The sequence below is a fragment of the Cannabis sativa genome, chromosome 1, assembly GCF_029168945.1.
Source record: "Cannabis sativa cultivar Pink pepper isolate KNU-18-1 chromosome 1, ASM2916894v1, whole genome shotgun sequence".
Taxonomy (NCBI): Eukaryota; Viridiplantae; Streptophyta; class Magnoliopsida; order Rosales; family Cannabaceae; genus Cannabis; species Cannabis sativa.
In genome coordinates this window covers 37,248,115-37,262,568 of record NC_083601.1, presented here as the reverse complement: position 1 = coordinate 37,262,568, position 14,454 = coordinate 37,248,115, and the positions used below count along the sequence as shown (strand labels likewise).

At 33.3% G+C, this 14,454-nt stretch overlaps 4 protein-coding genes across 5 annotated transcripts; 1 reads left to right on the top strand and 3 right to left on the bottom strand.

Annotated features, from left to right (window-relative positions):
- The first annotated feature begins 278 nt into the window (after positions 1-278).
- Positions 279-4,899, top strand: LOC115706557 (cell division protein FtsY homolog, chloroplastic). Of its 2 annotated transcripts, none has more exons than XM_030634245.2 (11): positions 279-677; positions 775-879; positions 1,474-1,547; positions 1,638-1,696; positions 1,947-1,984; positions 2,858-2,978; positions 3,104-3,172; positions 3,258-3,340; positions 3,771-3,839; positions 4,227-4,439; positions 4,543-4,899. In XM_030634245.2, exons 1-10 carry the CDS (start codon positions 390-392, stop codon positions 4,401-4,403), a joined length of 1,083 nt encoding a protein of 360 aa, XP_030490105.2. In that variant the 5' UTR covers positions 279-389; the 3' UTR covers positions 4,404-4,439; positions 4,543-4,899. The 2 variants fall into 2 exon arrangements, with proteins under 2 accessions (XP_030490105.2, XP_030490106.2); XM_030634246.2 differs by having other exon boundaries at positions 305-677; positions 4,531-4,899.
- A 162-nt stretch (positions 4,900-5,061) lies between these two features.
- On the bottom strand, positions 5,062-6,586 carry LOC115706558 (uncharacterized). Its single transcript, XM_030634248.2, has 3 exons — positions 6,151-6,586; positions 5,833-5,979; positions 5,062-5,346 (listed from the first exon to the last, which is right to left on the bottom strand). Exons 1-3 carry the CDS (start codon positions 6,397-6,399, stop codon positions 5,203-5,205), a joined length of 540 nt encoding a protein of 179 aa, XP_030490108.2. The 5' UTR covers positions 6,400-6,586; the 3' UTR covers positions 5,062-5,202.
- Positions 6,587-8,538: 1,952 nt separating this feature from the next.
- LOC115707423 (tubulin-folding cofactor A) lies at positions 8,539-9,802 on the bottom strand. Its single transcript, XM_030635382.2, has 3 exons — positions 9,632-9,802; positions 9,041-9,194; positions 8,539-8,944 (listed from the first exon to the last, which is right to left on the bottom strand). The coding sequence occupies exons 2-3, from the start codon at positions 9,191-9,193 to the stop codon at positions 8,738-8,740; spliced, it is 360 nt and encodes a 119-aa protein (XP_030491242.1). The 5' UTR covers position 9,194; positions 9,632-9,802; the 3' UTR covers positions 8,539-8,737.
- A 3,896-nt stretch (positions 9,803-13,698) lies between these two features.
- LOC115707599 (disease resistance protein RGA5-like) lies at positions 13,699-14,454 on the bottom strand. Its single transcript, XM_030635612.2, has 3 exons — positions 14,356-14,454; positions 14,152-14,230; positions 13,699-14,041 (listed from the first exon to the last, which is right to left on the bottom strand). Exons 1-3 carry the CDS (start codon positions 14,359-14,361, stop codon positions 13,902-13,904), a joined length of 225 nt encoding a protein of 74 aa, XP_030491472.2. The 5' UTR covers positions 14,362-14,454; the 3' UTR covers positions 13,699-13,901.

Sequence of the window (14,454 nt, the reverse complement as noted above, 5' to 3'; positions counted from 1 at the left end):
TAACTCATTTTAATATAATACAATACAATACAATACGACTTAATACGGTGTTCCAAACGAGCCCTTAGTGTATTATGAAAAAAAAACCAAATAAAATGAGCTTTTATGTATATTATTATTATTTTATTTATTTTTGAAAATCAAAAGAACTTAAAATAATTATGTAAAGCTGTTAGTTAATAGTTAGCGACAAAATTAATTCCTAATATATTACATTTAGCAAAAAAAAAAAAAAATTCTTAATATATTACTTGTTTATATAAAATCTAAAACAATTCAATATTCCTTTTCCTTATTTTATTGCTAAACGACATCGTTTCTCGGTGCAAATTCTCGACGTTATCTGGTTACTCTAAGCTGTGAAGTTATCAGTCAGAGAGGCGAAGAAAATGGCTGTTTCATGTCCATCTTCTCTCTCTCATATCTCACTCTGCTCAAATTCACAGTCTGCTCGGCTCCTGCTGACCCGACCCGATAAATCCCGGTTCAAATGCAGTGCTAGCCAGACCGGGTTCTTCACCCGGTTGGGTCGACTGATAAAGGAGAAAGCTAAGAATGATGTTGAGAAGATTTTCTCCGGCTTTTCCAAGACTCGGGACAACCTCGCCGTCGTAGACGAGCTCCTCCTATACTGGAACCTTGCCGACACCGACAAAGTGCTGGACGAACTCGAAGAGGTTTTCTTTTTGCAATTTTCCTTCTTCTTATGGAATGTAATCATATATTTAATTTATGTACTTATAATTAATTTATTCTTGTTATGATGGGATAAAGGCTCTGCTGGTATCTGATTTTGGACCAAGAATTACGATAAAAATTGTGGAAAGCTTAAGGGAGAACATACTGGCCGGGAAGTTGAAATCAGGAAGCGAAATTAAGGTATTGATAATAACAACTTGCAAAACTTGTCCATTACGGACCAGGATTTTTGTTGATTTGTGAGGATTATAAAAAATATCTATGTCTATTTTAAACAAAAATTATATTATTTTTTAATGGGGGCTACCGCCACATCAATTGGGTCCGTCCGCTTGCCCATATTTTGTTTTGAGCTGATCTTTTGTGAATGTTTGTGGAAAATTTTCAATGTCTTTTTATGAAGTGGGATTCCATTATTTTTAGTTATTTACTTATTTTTATTGTTAACTAGCTCTCAACCTAGCCCAGAAAACTATAAATAGTTTCTATGTAAACCTCTTGTGGGAGCAAACCACATGTCTTCTAAGCATCTGAGCTTAAATGATGTATCTGGTTAAGAGTGTAATGCTTTCTTATTCCATTCAGAATTGTATATACTTGCTCATTGAAATAAGAATTCCAGTTAAATTCTTTGTATATCTTTTCATATTTAACATCAGTTTTTTGTTTCTTTTTTAAATTTTGAGTAATTTGTCTTTCTTCTTCCGTATGGAATGGTAGAAGTGGCTTTGGGTTAGGTGGATCTGTGATGATATTGTGTTGTTATGGTTATAGGATGCATTGAAGAAGTGTGTGCTGGACTTGCTGACTAAGAAGGACAGCAAAAGTGAACTTCAGCTTGGATTCAGGTTCTATGTTTTGGATTGTGCTTTATGCCAATGTGATGTGGTTTTTTATATAATTGCCAATTTAATTTTGTGATTGATTCATTGCATCAGGAAACCGGCAGTTGTTATGGTTGTTGGTGTTAATGGAGGTGGCAAGACGACATCTCTTGGTAAGAATAATAATTTAAGATACCCTACCGAGGTTAAGGGGATGTTCTTCTTCTTCTTATTATTATTTTTATCAATTAAATAAATCAGTATTCTATTGAATTTTTGTGTATTCTTTTTGGATGTATTTATGAAAAATTTTATCATGCAATTTCCCACACATTGAATGTAGGATCCTACACATTTATTTTCTTCTGTCTAGATATTTTCTTACCCATTAAAACATTTTACTTATCAACTAACTTTTTACAGGGAAGTTGGCTCATAGATTGAAGAAAGAAGGGGCAAAGGTGAATCTTTTTACCCTTTCTTCCAATTAAAAGAATATATTTTAGGGAGTAAAGAAAGAGTGGAAACTGATATCTGCTCTAGGATCTGGTATGACATAAACTTAGTTACCTATAAAATACTTGTAGTGTTTAATTTTTTGTTATGTTGGCAATTCTAAACAATGGTATAATGAAAAAAATTATAATTTGAGTGTTTTGACCTAATGGATCCTGTGTTACATCACCTTTATCAATTAAACTTTCGGGTTTGTTCACACTATTTAAAAGTTAGATGAGCTGGTTCTACTAGAAAATTCAATAAAAGTATGTAAATAAGGAGATGTTAAGCTCTTTATTTGCTTCTTCACAAGCTCAGTATAGTCTAATGACCTTTTACTGATCATGAATGTTCATATACAGAAAATAAATTTTAAAAATTTGAATGGGTATTGTATTTTTTTCAACCTCAAATTTACTAGTTGCACAATCTTATTTTCACTGTTTTTAGTTGGGAGTGTTTTAATTTTGGGCCACTACTACAATAGCGAATTGGAGCTCTATAATTTATCACATTAAATTAAGCTTTGTGGTTGTGGATTCTAAAAGTCAAGATAAAAATGATGTGTTGAGACTTATGTGGGAGGCTGGTGTTTTTGACCTAAACCTTGGGAAAGGATGAGGGAAACTAGTGTTCAGAAACTTAAGTGGGGGTTTTTTTCTTTCTAAATTATGTCATCTATTTATATTTCTTGCAGCAGAGATGGGGCTTCAACACCATGTTGTTTTTGAGTCTGTTTATGTACTAAATCGTTATTGTTTAGAAACAATTGTTAGTTTTTGAGTCTGTTAGTTGTTTTTGACTCTGAATAGCCTACTGATTTGAGCTTGTTACAGGTACTGATGGCAGCAGGGGATACATTTCGAGCAGCTGCTAGTGATCAGCTGGAGATATGGGCCGAGAGGACTGGCTGTGAAATAGTTGTGGCTGAAGGAGAAAAGGCCAAAGCATCATCAGGTTGCCAATTCAATTAACTTGTGTGTTTAGTGTTACATCTCTTTTGAAGCATTATACCGTCTTTATGATTTTTCAAATGCCTAGTACAATGACTGATGTTTAATTTTATAGTGCTTTCTTAATAGTTCTTTCTCAGGCCGTGAAGAGAGGGAAACTAGAGGATTATGATATTGTCTTGTGTGACACCTCAGGACGTAAGCTTACAGGACATTTTTTCCTGGTTGGTTATTTTCTTCTGCCCCCATTGTTTTCAGGAACTCTTGTATTGATTTTTCCCAGGTCTTCACACTAATTACAGTCTCATGGAAGAGTTGATATCATGTAAGAAAGCTGTTGGAAAAGTTCTCCCTGGGGCTCCTAATGTGAGTTTAACTCTTTGGCCTTCCCTCTCTCCTCCTTTTCCATGATCAAGTTATAACATCCGCTATTATGAATTGTTCAATAGAATATTCGCTGAGACATTGGCTCACAGAGGGGCACAATAGTTTGGCATGATAGTAAATGTCTTTCTCTCATTCTAGTTCTGTAAATTGCTTCTTTCATTACATTGGATAGGTTACAATTTAAAATTCTAATGACTTCTGGCAATATAGAATATCAGTTCTGTTTCCTTTATATGAAAATACAAGATAACAAGTATGCCAGTTTATGACAGTATTGCACTTGTGGCTTGAATAGATTTTTCCTTATATGCCTTTGTTGTACTTATTATTTTTGTGAGAAAGAAAATTTATTTTTGATGCTTTGTTTTGTGATACATTGTAGTGCTAAATATTTCTGAAATATATACAGGAGATTCTTCAAGTTCTGGATGGAACAACTGGTTTAAACATGCTTCCACAAGCAAGAGAATTCAACGATGTAACATCCCAGTTCTCAGCCTTATAAATTAACTGGCTTGATAGTATATTACTATCTTTTCCATATTTTTCACATGTTTATAAGGAGGCAAACGGTTCCAAAATTTATCCCCAACTAGCAAACTTAGTGTACTCTTTTGTACCGTTTGCTTTAGGCTACTAAGAAATTTTGCAATATAATGATTATTCCATGCTAAAAGTTTAGTATAATTTTTTGACAATGCTATCATGTGCTACGGTCCATTTTCTTTAAGATTTCTAATAGAGCCAGTAGGTTCAGAATCGTAAATCACTATTTATATTTACCTTTTCATATTCAGACTCCATGTACTTTGATTCAACTACAGTGCAAACTATAGATTGTTTATACTTTTATGTCACTCGACAGGTTGTTGGAATTACTGGTTTGATATTAACAAAACTTGATGGTTCTGCAAGAGGTGGCTGTGTGGTAAGTGTAGTAGATGAGCTTGGCATACCAGTGAAGTTCGTTGGTGTTGGTGAAGGTGTTGAAGACCTCCAACCATTTGATGCAGAAGCCTTTGTTAATGCTATATTTCCTTAGGCCTTAAAAGTGGTTGTTAGTGCAACTTATTTGAAGGTAATAACAAATTCTTATGATAGTGATACTGATTATTTCATTTGCTTCTTTTCCTGATGATCGTTAACCTTTGCTCATTTTGAAATTTGAGACATTTTGGCAGGGTGTATTCTCTCAACAGAATAGCTAAAGAAAACAGTTGAAGCTGGAAGTTGAAAATTGATATTTCATAGAAGCATGATTCTACCTGCGATATTGTTATGCTTGCTTGTAATTACGAAGCCTGGGACTGTTAAGCAAGTTTTTGTTATTGAGAGCCTTGTTTCGCTCATTATTGCTGACTAACTTGATGTTGCCGAGTGAGTTGCAAGACTATCTCCAGATGATCAATGCGTTTGCTGTTCTGTTATAAGTACATTTCAGTTGCCAAGAGCTGTACCAAGTTTTAAATTGCAATCATTTTTTCTATTGATTTTGTACTATGTTATTTGAACTAATTGGAGTAATGTCCTTTGATCTAGACTTCTGTTTTGCTTTGGAAAAGCTTGTTGCTGGCATGTTGGATTCACTTAAAACAAATTATTGAACCACACTTGTACCAAATGATCTACATGGATTAATATCATCAAGAAATTGTAGGGTTATAATATGTAGTATACAAATTGGGAAAAAGAATTCCAAATTATGTGTAGGCATCAATGAAGAGAATGCATTATATGGTTTTCAACAATGAGAATCATCACAGGGAGAAATCTTATACGACTTACAGACACATTTGCTTGTTACATAAACATGAGTACCTAAATTCCTGGACGAAGGAATGTCATAATTTAGAAACAGGCATGTTATAGAAGGTGGCGCGAGCTGTATAGACCAGCTTCTGGGTTTTCCTCAATTTAAAATCAATTGATATTACAGTCAAATTCCTTCCACTTCTCACCACTTGTGCATTAGCAATTACCTCTGCCTGTCAAATGTATGAAAATGCTCAGTATCAAAATTTTGAGCGAGGAAAAACAAAAATAATTGTAGAGTCAACGAAGTACATAAAATCATCAAGCATGTATATGTCATGTTGTATCTGCAGGGCTTAATTAAGTGCATATGAATAGGAAGACAAAAGCACCAGTTTTGTTCATGGGAAAAGAGCAAAATGAGCTTATGGCACACTTGAGAATGAAAGTAGGGAAGGCAAAAGAGAATGAAACCAAGGGAAAGAGTAGATAAGATATTCCAATCTCCAAGTGAACAATGAACAATATCACCCATACCCTCACCATGGCAAATATTCTGTCTTTATAATAATAGGTGAGTAAATCTTGCAAACTCAATTTTGATCATGCCCTCTTTTTTATTTTCTTTCTCTTCTTTCAATCTTTATTACTAAAACATTTAATACTTAACAACAAGAACAATTGAACAAGAGCAACTGTAGGTATTAAGAGACACTTACATCGACTGGAGCAGCAGAGAGATAAGACATGCTCTGTTCACCAAGAAAAAATTCCTTATCGTCACCTAAAACCGTTTTAGCACAAGCTATGGAGATCGCCTCGGCTACAGCTGCCAGAGCTCCTCCATGAAGCGATCCATAGAAGTTCTGAAAAATCATCAATAAAGCACCATTATTGTTTCTCCAATATACAACATAACGTTAAAAAAATCTTCTCGGGAACAAGCAAGCAACAATTTCTCTTTCTTCATATAATTCAAATCAAATCCCAACTAAAAAGAAAACATCCAACTCAATTATAAATAAACGAATAATTACAGCGACGGCGGGTTTGACGGTGAGGAGGCAGGTGATGTGTCCAGGGGAAACAGTGAGGGGTTTAAGTACGGCGGTGATGACGTCGGAAAAGAAACCTTTGGTGTTGCAGTGATCGGGAATGGGTTTTGCGGCGCCGACGTTGGAGAGAAAAATCAGAACTCGGTCAACGACTTCGGGAGAAAGGTCCTTGGAGATCACCGCTGTGGGAGAGAGTAACGCCTTAATCAACTCGGAGGAAGGCTTCGCCATTTCCGTCCTTGGATTGAAAGAAACCCAACCCAACCGAACCCAACCTAATCTGATTTAATTTTATCTAAAGGGAAGAAGATCAACCTTCTCAATGCTAACGTGCGCATTATACTTTATATATTTAACCATTTTTTTTGGGGACAACACATAAGGTGCATTTGTTTAGGCAATGGGGTTAGACTTGGTGGCGATATGTCACTTAAGTTTAATTGATGGTAACTTTAACCTTTATTACTTTTTCTTGGCTATTGGTTATCAAATCTCATATATAGTTTAATGTAATAATTTTTAAGAAAATATCAATAGTCAATCGCAACGCGATACATTTAGAATGTGCTAGGCACTACTAATACCCAATAACAATGCTCTTTTGCTAAAGGAAAACTTTATTAAAACTAATAAACTTTATAGTTTGTCAATAATATAGGCGTTAGCTCCCAAAAAAGGAGAACTACTAAAGTAGCTTCTAGTCCAAGAGGCTAAGACATCCGCAAAATTATTGTCATCTCTAGAAATTCAAAAAAAAATTATAATCTAAAACATCAAGACTAGAAAAAAAAAAAAAAACATAAACAAAGCAACAAGCTCCCATATTGGCCATTGTCTTTCCGTGGCCCGACAAAGATCCTTGCAATTTGAAAAGAAAATTGAGTTCCTTACCCTAAGATGAATGATCATCCAATTCACTCTAAGAATTCCAGCATGAGTCTCAATCTCCAGCGCTGTAGTAGCCCCAAACACATTTATTTTGGTCGAGCACACCCTGTTAAGGAAGTTAGTTACTTAACTGTCTTTTTTTGTTATATTTAGTTAGTTGTTAGCATCTTTTGGTGTTATTCTGTTAGTTTAGCTACTATTTGTTTAAGCTCTCTAAGTGTTATATAAACTCACCTCTGTATCTCTCTAAATACAATAAAATCATTTGTTTTAATTCTAAAATGACTGTTATTTCAATATGGTATCAGAGCTCTAAAGAAACTCTAAACTATTTATCCTTCGTCTTCATCTTCTTTGTCCTACCCAGCCATGTCTGGCTCAACTAACAACCTCAGAGAACCTCAATACAGAGAACCAGTGGCCTTCAAACACTCTCTTTCACCTAAACTCGATGAGAATAACTTCTTATCTTGGAAGCATCAGATCCTCACAACTGTTCGAGGTTGTCGTCTTCAAAGATTCTTCAAACCGCACTCCGCTCCACCAAAGTATGAATCAAAAATTGATCATGAACTTAATAAATCTCTCAAGACTATGTCGATTGGGAGGCTGGAGATCAACTTCTACTTTCATGGATGTTGTCTTCCATGAATGAGAAAATGAACACAAGAATGATCGGGCATGAAACTTCTGTCGATGATTGGCTAGCTCTCCAAGAGTTCTTCACTGCTCAAACAAATTCAAAGATAAGTCAATTCAACACTCAACTTTGTAACACTAAGATCAACATTCATCTTCAATTAATGACCATTTGTTAAAGATCAAATCAATTGTAGACTTACTTATTGCAATTGGTCACACTGTTACTATAACAGATCATGTCGAAGCTATATTCAATGATCTTGGACCTAAATATATTGGACCTAAATATGACATTTTTTCTACACGTCTTACAATATTTACAATATTAACAAGGAGAAATTCACCATAGCTAAACTTGAAGCCTTTCTCATGGCTCAAGAAGCAAGAATAGATATGTCCACCAAAAATCTAAATCTGCAGAAGTAAATCTTGCTCACAATGGCAACATGCGTGGTGGATTCTCCTCCAATCATAGGGGAGGATACAATAACCCTAAACCCTATACAATAACTATAAAGATCCCTCACCCTATAATAATCCTAATCGTGGTGGTGGAAGAGGTTTTTCTGGCCGTGGAAGGTGGACCAACCAACCTTGGCAATCCAAGCCAGTGTATCAACTCCGCCAGAAGACAAGTCATGTTATCACTCAATGTTATTATCAGTTTTACAAGTCTTTCCTTGGTCCAACAACCACACTTGCACCGAATCCCACCACCACAGCACCAATGCAAGCCATGATTGCCATACCAGATGCAGTTTCTGATCCCAATGGGTACCCTAATTTGAATAGCACAAGAAGGCTTGCACTTGCAGTCCATGGTATACTTTTCCTTCACAATTGGTAAATGGAAAATAAATTCATTCCAACTTCCGAGATAGAAAGCTCAATACATACTATAGAACATTGGTCAAATCTGAAGTGTTCAAAATGCCAAATAGGAATGGGGAAGAAGCAGTGCTAGAAACACTCAATTCATCCAAACCAACCTAAGGAAAATTTAAAACTAATATCCAAATCCCCAACAAGGAATGGAAAATCACAATACTTCAGATTCTGAAGTTGAGCTTGTTGGAAACAGTTTCTCAACTTGGGAAATAGTGGTCCGAGCATCTTCAATTTCTGCACCTTCCTTCTGATTCAACTCTTCTAACTCTGCCAAAGTAGCTTTAAGGTCAGCTAAGGATGACTCCAGCCGCTTTCTACAATCAGGAATCATCATCCTTGATTCTCCCAACACATTTTCCTGTTTGCAAAACAATCAACCCAAAGTCACTTTCTCATACTTCTTATATAAAAGAAAATGCATACAAATATATTTCTTCATCAAAAACATCGAAACCTGTTGCTTCAGATCATAAGGGTCGGCTCCATTTTCCTTCATCTTGGCAGTCTTGGCAGCCTCACTCTCGACCTCTTTCTCATAAGAATGAAGCTCTTTCACTAGGCGTTTACAAGTACTTGTTTTGATCTTCAAACTTCTTAGTGTTGCCATCCTAATATAATATCAAAATTCTGAGTTCTTAATCTGAGCCTCTAAAAAAATCAAATCAATTTCAGCCCCCCCAAAAAAAACTTCATGTTTTGGTCATTTGCCTACCTAGCATCAACCCAAATCTTTGCCAAAAATAAATAAATTTCAATTACATGATAACATGTCAATATTACTTCAGATTACTGTTTGGGCAGCAATCGAATAGAAATATTGATTGAATTGAAGTCATCCACAAATCTCAGTTATACCCAAATAAAAAATCTTCAGATTTCTCAGTTATACCGAAATCAGAATATCAACATATTAATCTGGTACCCAAATAAAAACACATCAGATTTGATCAGATCGTGTTAAGAATCAAATCAAATCAAAGTGAACATATCTGAATGCAATCAAAACGCATTAGAAAATTGGAAACACGTATGAATTACAACATACCTATGCTTCGGCAAACGCAGGGATTGAGTGGAGGATGTAGGCGACTTGAAGTTGAAGCTTCGTTCCTCTCAGGCGTGTCCCGGTCAGTGTGGTCTGTCCGTCTGGGGAATTGGGCGTGAGGAGTGATAAGAGAGAGTGTCAAAGGAGAAGGGAAGATCTCGGTTTATTTTTAATAATAATTAAATAGGTTTTTTTAATTATTTTCTTTGGCATATTTTTTTTAATAAATTAATCATACAACTATATTAAACCAATCCGTTAAAATAATAGCCACTAATTTAATTAAAAAAACGAACTGAATAATATTTAGCTATCTAATTCACAAATCATTTGATAAAAAAATAAAAATAAAAAGATTACAATATCAAAATTGACCTTAAAAACACTTATATTAGTTACATCTAACTCAAAAAATACAATAGTAAAAATTATTGCAACAAATTTATTAAATTTCGTAGTTTGAGCACTCAATTATTTTGCAAAAGTACGTAACTACACTACTAATAACTCCTTCAATTACAAAGAACTTGTTACTTCCAACCACTAACAGTGATTTGATAGCGAGCTATCAAAGAACAACGAAGAACGTCCAACAACGAAACAAAATCATGTCACATAGACAAAACTAAAACACTCAAAACTATGTCGCATAAACAAGACTAAAATACTCAAAACCGTATCACACAGACAAGACTAAAATACTCAAAACCGTACCACACAGACAAGACTAAAATACTCAAAACCATGTCACAGAGATAAGACTATAAAACACTCAAAAACATATCACAAACACAAGACTAATCATAGTAGCAAAAATCGAATCACAATAATAAAAGACAACCCCAACGGGCCTGACCGAAGAATAAGGCAACCTCCTATAGATATAAACTTAAGAACGAAAAACTCTAATTTTTTAAATTAGTACACAACTCTATACAAATCAGTTACTTGTTTGAATCTTTTTTTTAGTATATGAAATAAGTATTTTTTTTAGAAATGTTAAAAGGGCACATATGAAACTTAGCACCTTTATAAAGTATAATATCAATATTGGTACAATTTAATATCGGATTTCAACCACTACCAGTGATTTGATAGCGAGCTATCAAAGAACAACAAAGAACCAACAACGAAACAAAATCATGTCACATAGACAAAACTAAAACACTCAAAACTATGTCACATAAACAAGACTAAAATACTCAAAACCATGTCACACAGACAAGATTTAAACACTCAAAACCATGTCACAGAGATAAGACTAAAACATTCAAAAATATGCACAAATACAAGACTAATCATAGTAGCAAAAATTGAATCACATTAGAAAAACACAACCACGACGGGCCTGACCGAAGAATAAGGCAACATCATGTAGATATAAATTTAGGAACGAAGAACTCTAATTTTTTTAAATTAGTACACAACTCTATACAAATCAGTTACTTGTTGGAATCTTTTTTTTGGTATATTAAATAAGTATGTTTTTTAGAAATGTTAAAAGGGCACCTATGAAACTTAACACGTATAATATTGATATTAGTACAATTTAATATCAGATTCTACTTATTTTATTTTAATAAAAGTTATAGAAAGCTGTTAACCAATTATAGGGAGCCACCTTATAGTGGTGGCACTTGAAATTAGTTAGTAATATTCTAAAAGTTAATATATTAAATTATACGGGACATTGTATGACGCCCAAATACATTTTTATATTAATAGCTATTATAAATGGTGTTAAACCACTTAAGGCTAGCTTAAGTGAGCATAGAATATGAGGGAGAGGGTGTCTCGAGAGTCCTGAGATCTATCGAATACTAAGTTATACAATATAATATATATATATATATATATATATAAACGCTTTAATCAGAAAAAAAAATGTTAGGCACTGTTTTTTTTTTTTTTTCTATTTAAGATGTGTAGAAAACTCTATATATGTGTGTATTAGTGTATATATATTGAAATGGAAATTTTCAATATTAGAAATTCTACATTTACATCACCTAAAATTGCTTCAAATTTTGTGATTTTTTTCTTTCTAAAATATCTAAATTAATAATCTGGGTACATTTTGTAAGGAAGAATAAGGCATAAAAATATTAATGAAATATTAATTATTAATTTTTTATCAATAGTATATCTTTTACATTTCTATATTGGAGATTACTTTATGGAAATTAAATGTACCTCTCAAGCTCTCAAGGTAAAAAGTTTTGCGTGGAGAGTGTTATTCCAATTATTCCTACCAAGATTAATGTTGAAAGACATGGATTTCTGAGAATTTGTGTATCCACTCTGTACTAATGAGTTGGAACTATTCATACTCTTTGGGGATGTAGCAAATGTGTCTCGGTTTGGAAGCTATGTGTTTTTAAACTTGGGGACCCAAACATGATTGTAATTAAGTGATATTTATGGTTTCATTTGTAATTAATATTTTGAATCTTCCTCCAAATGAAATAGAATTGATCATGTTGACATGGTGACGTATTTGGTACCTTCAAAACAAACAAGTTTATGAACAAACTACTATACTGCCAAAGATCATTGGACCTTGGGCCGCCAACTTCTTGTCCTACCAAGGAGAAGGCCAAAGGGATGCATGCTGCTGGCTCTCCTCATCAAGTAGCAACGACACCCTCAACCCATTTCGTCTGCCTGCTGGGATCTTCAAGATAAATACGGGATGCTGCCATTGATTCTCTTAATGCTCAATGTGGTCTCGGTATAGTTATAAGGGGCTCTGACAGTAAAGTTTTTGCTTCAGCCCCTTGGAAAGTAGAAAGAAATATCATTCTAGAATGGGCAGAAGCACTAGTAATTTGACAAGCATACATCTAGTTCGATATTCTCCATATTTAGTTGGAATCAGATTGTCAAAGCTTGGTTCATAAACTCAATCATTTAGTTTTAAATTCTTCTTTGGGTTTAATTCTTGACGACATTAGGAATTTATGTACTAAGTTTATTTTTGTGAGTTTAGTTTTTGTTCCATATATGTTAATGTAGTGGCTGATTCTCTTGCCAATTTTACTTTAAAAATTACTAATAATAAGATCTGATGGCTTGACTACATATCACGTAAACTCTATCTTGAGTGATACTATATATGTTAGTATTATTATTTATACACACATGTATGAGAATTCCTTTGTTAATTTCATCCGACATTCCGATGTTTTAATCTAGAATTGTAGTTGACATTGTAATTTGTAGTTGTCCATCAACATCGAGAATATCTTCATATCTTTATACATAAGTATTAAGTAGGTTTATCATTCTAATTTGAAATGGTCGTTAGGGTAGGTGTGACATTAATTGGATACATTGGAGCAGGTTATTAATTTTTAAATGGGTCATACTAAGTCATTATATATTAATTTCCCAAATCTTCCTAATAAAAGTTTTTCTTTTTTATTTTCCTCTTTCAAATTGATATGGAGAAATTTCGAAGAAAAAGCAATATGAGTTTTTTTTCTTCATAAGATTTGTCTTCTTATTAAGATAAAATAAGAGTCAAAATATTTTATTTCACACCAACAAATTAATGCTACTTATCTCGCTTTCAAACAATATTAATTACTACACTTTTGTTTATGGTGTATGGTTAATTATTGTGAACATGGATTACGATATATATTATGACACTAATTTAATCACTTATTTGAAACTGAGTATTAATATTAATTCGAGGTGCTTGCGGCTATATATATATATACATCTTCGATTGTCTGTAGTTCATATTAATTAATTATGGATATATATTTTTTTAACAAAAATTAGTGAAATGTACTACTTCACTATAAAGTTATGTTCACAATATTTTCAAGGGGGATTAATCGAACTTTTATCAATATTAATCCGTTACAGAAAGATATTAAAACAAAGACATCTGCGTTACTGAAACAAAATAAGTAGTAATTTAGAAATTAAAAAAAAAATAAGAAGTAATTTAGAAATAAAAAAAAATCCAATTAATTGGCCGATAATAAAACTACATTCCGATCAAGAAAATTTAAGACATTGAAAGTTGTGCAAGTAAGTAGGCAGAAAAAACCCAATTGGCCGAATAATAAATTAATAATGAAAATTATTCAGATGATGAAAATTTGGATGAAGAACGCCACAACTGTTACATGTATGATTATACATTGTCATTTTGGTTTGATTTTTAATTATTATAATGTTGAGATTAATTGATGAGGAATTAATATTAATAAGAATAATGCTGTCTCTCTGGTTATCCAGGCTTAATGTGGTTAACTTAATTATTTACTTGTTCTACACTAACTAAGGTTGCAGACCCAAACTTCTTCCTTAGAGATCGAGTCAATCTAACTGAATCAACTTCTCCAATTACTATCACTTGATCTTTGTCCCCTGCCATCTGTACTGAGTTTACTCCTGCATTATCAAATTAATTCTATACATTAATTAATAAATTTTAATATATAGAGTACGTATAATGCTAATTAATAATAATTTATGATAATATACAATGTTCCAAAGATCACCTGATTCAACTGCAGCAATTTTCATGGCTTTGGTCCTGCATTTGCCACAGCTCATCCGCACACTCACAGTTATCTTTTGCTGCAAAAAAGTATACATATATACATACAATATTTAAATACATCATTGATTGTTTGCTCATTAATATACTAATAATTATAATTCTATGCTTAATTAACCTCATATATTTTTCCATGCATAATTACCTTCATTTCTCGGGGACAAAATTGTTATTATTATTATTATTATTATTATGAGAGAGAGAGAGAGGGTGATCAATTTATGGTATGATGATTTATTTGAAT

Excerpts from the sequence above, each read along its gene's own strand:
- LOC115706557 (XM_030634245.2), top strand. The coding sequence starts at position 390 with ATGGCTGTTTCATGTCCATCTTCTCTCTCTCATATCTCACTCTGCTCA. Across the intron at positions 678-774 it reads TGCTGGACGAACTCGAAGAG|GCTCTGCTGGTATCTGATTT; the intron begins GTTTTCTTTTTG and ends GATGGGATAAAG. Across the intron at positions 3,341-3,770 it reads TTCTCCCTGGGGCTCCTAAT|GAGATTCTTCAAGTTCTGGA; the intron begins GTGAGTTTAACT and ends AAATATATACAG.
- LOC115706558 (XM_030634248.2), bottom strand. The coding sequence starts at position 6,399 with ATGGCGAAGCCTTCCTCCGAGTTGATTAAGGCGTTACTCTCTCCCACA. Across the intron at positions 5,980-6,150 it reads CCGTCAAACCCGCCGTCGCT|AACTTCTATGGATCGCTTCA; the intron begins GTAATTATTCGT and ends ATGATTTTTCAG. Across the intron at positions 5,347-5,832 it reads TCTCTGCTGCTCCAGTCGAT|GCAGAGGTAATTGCTAATGC; the intron begins GTAAGTGTCTCT and ends TACATTTGACAG.
- LOC115707423 (XM_030635382.2), bottom strand. The coding sequence starts at position 9,193 with ATGGCAACACTAAGAAGTTTGAAGATCAAAACAAGTACTTGTAAACGC. Across the intron at positions 8,945-9,040 it reads CTTATGATCTGAAGCAACAG|GAAAATGTGTTGGGAGAATC; the intron begins GTTTCGATGTTT and ends TTTTGCAAACAG.
- LOC115707599 (XM_030635612.2), bottom strand. Across the intron at positions 14,042-14,151 it reads AATTGCTGCAGTTGAATCAG|GAGTAAACTCAGTACAGATG; the intron begins GTGATCTTTGGA and ends TTGATAATGCAG.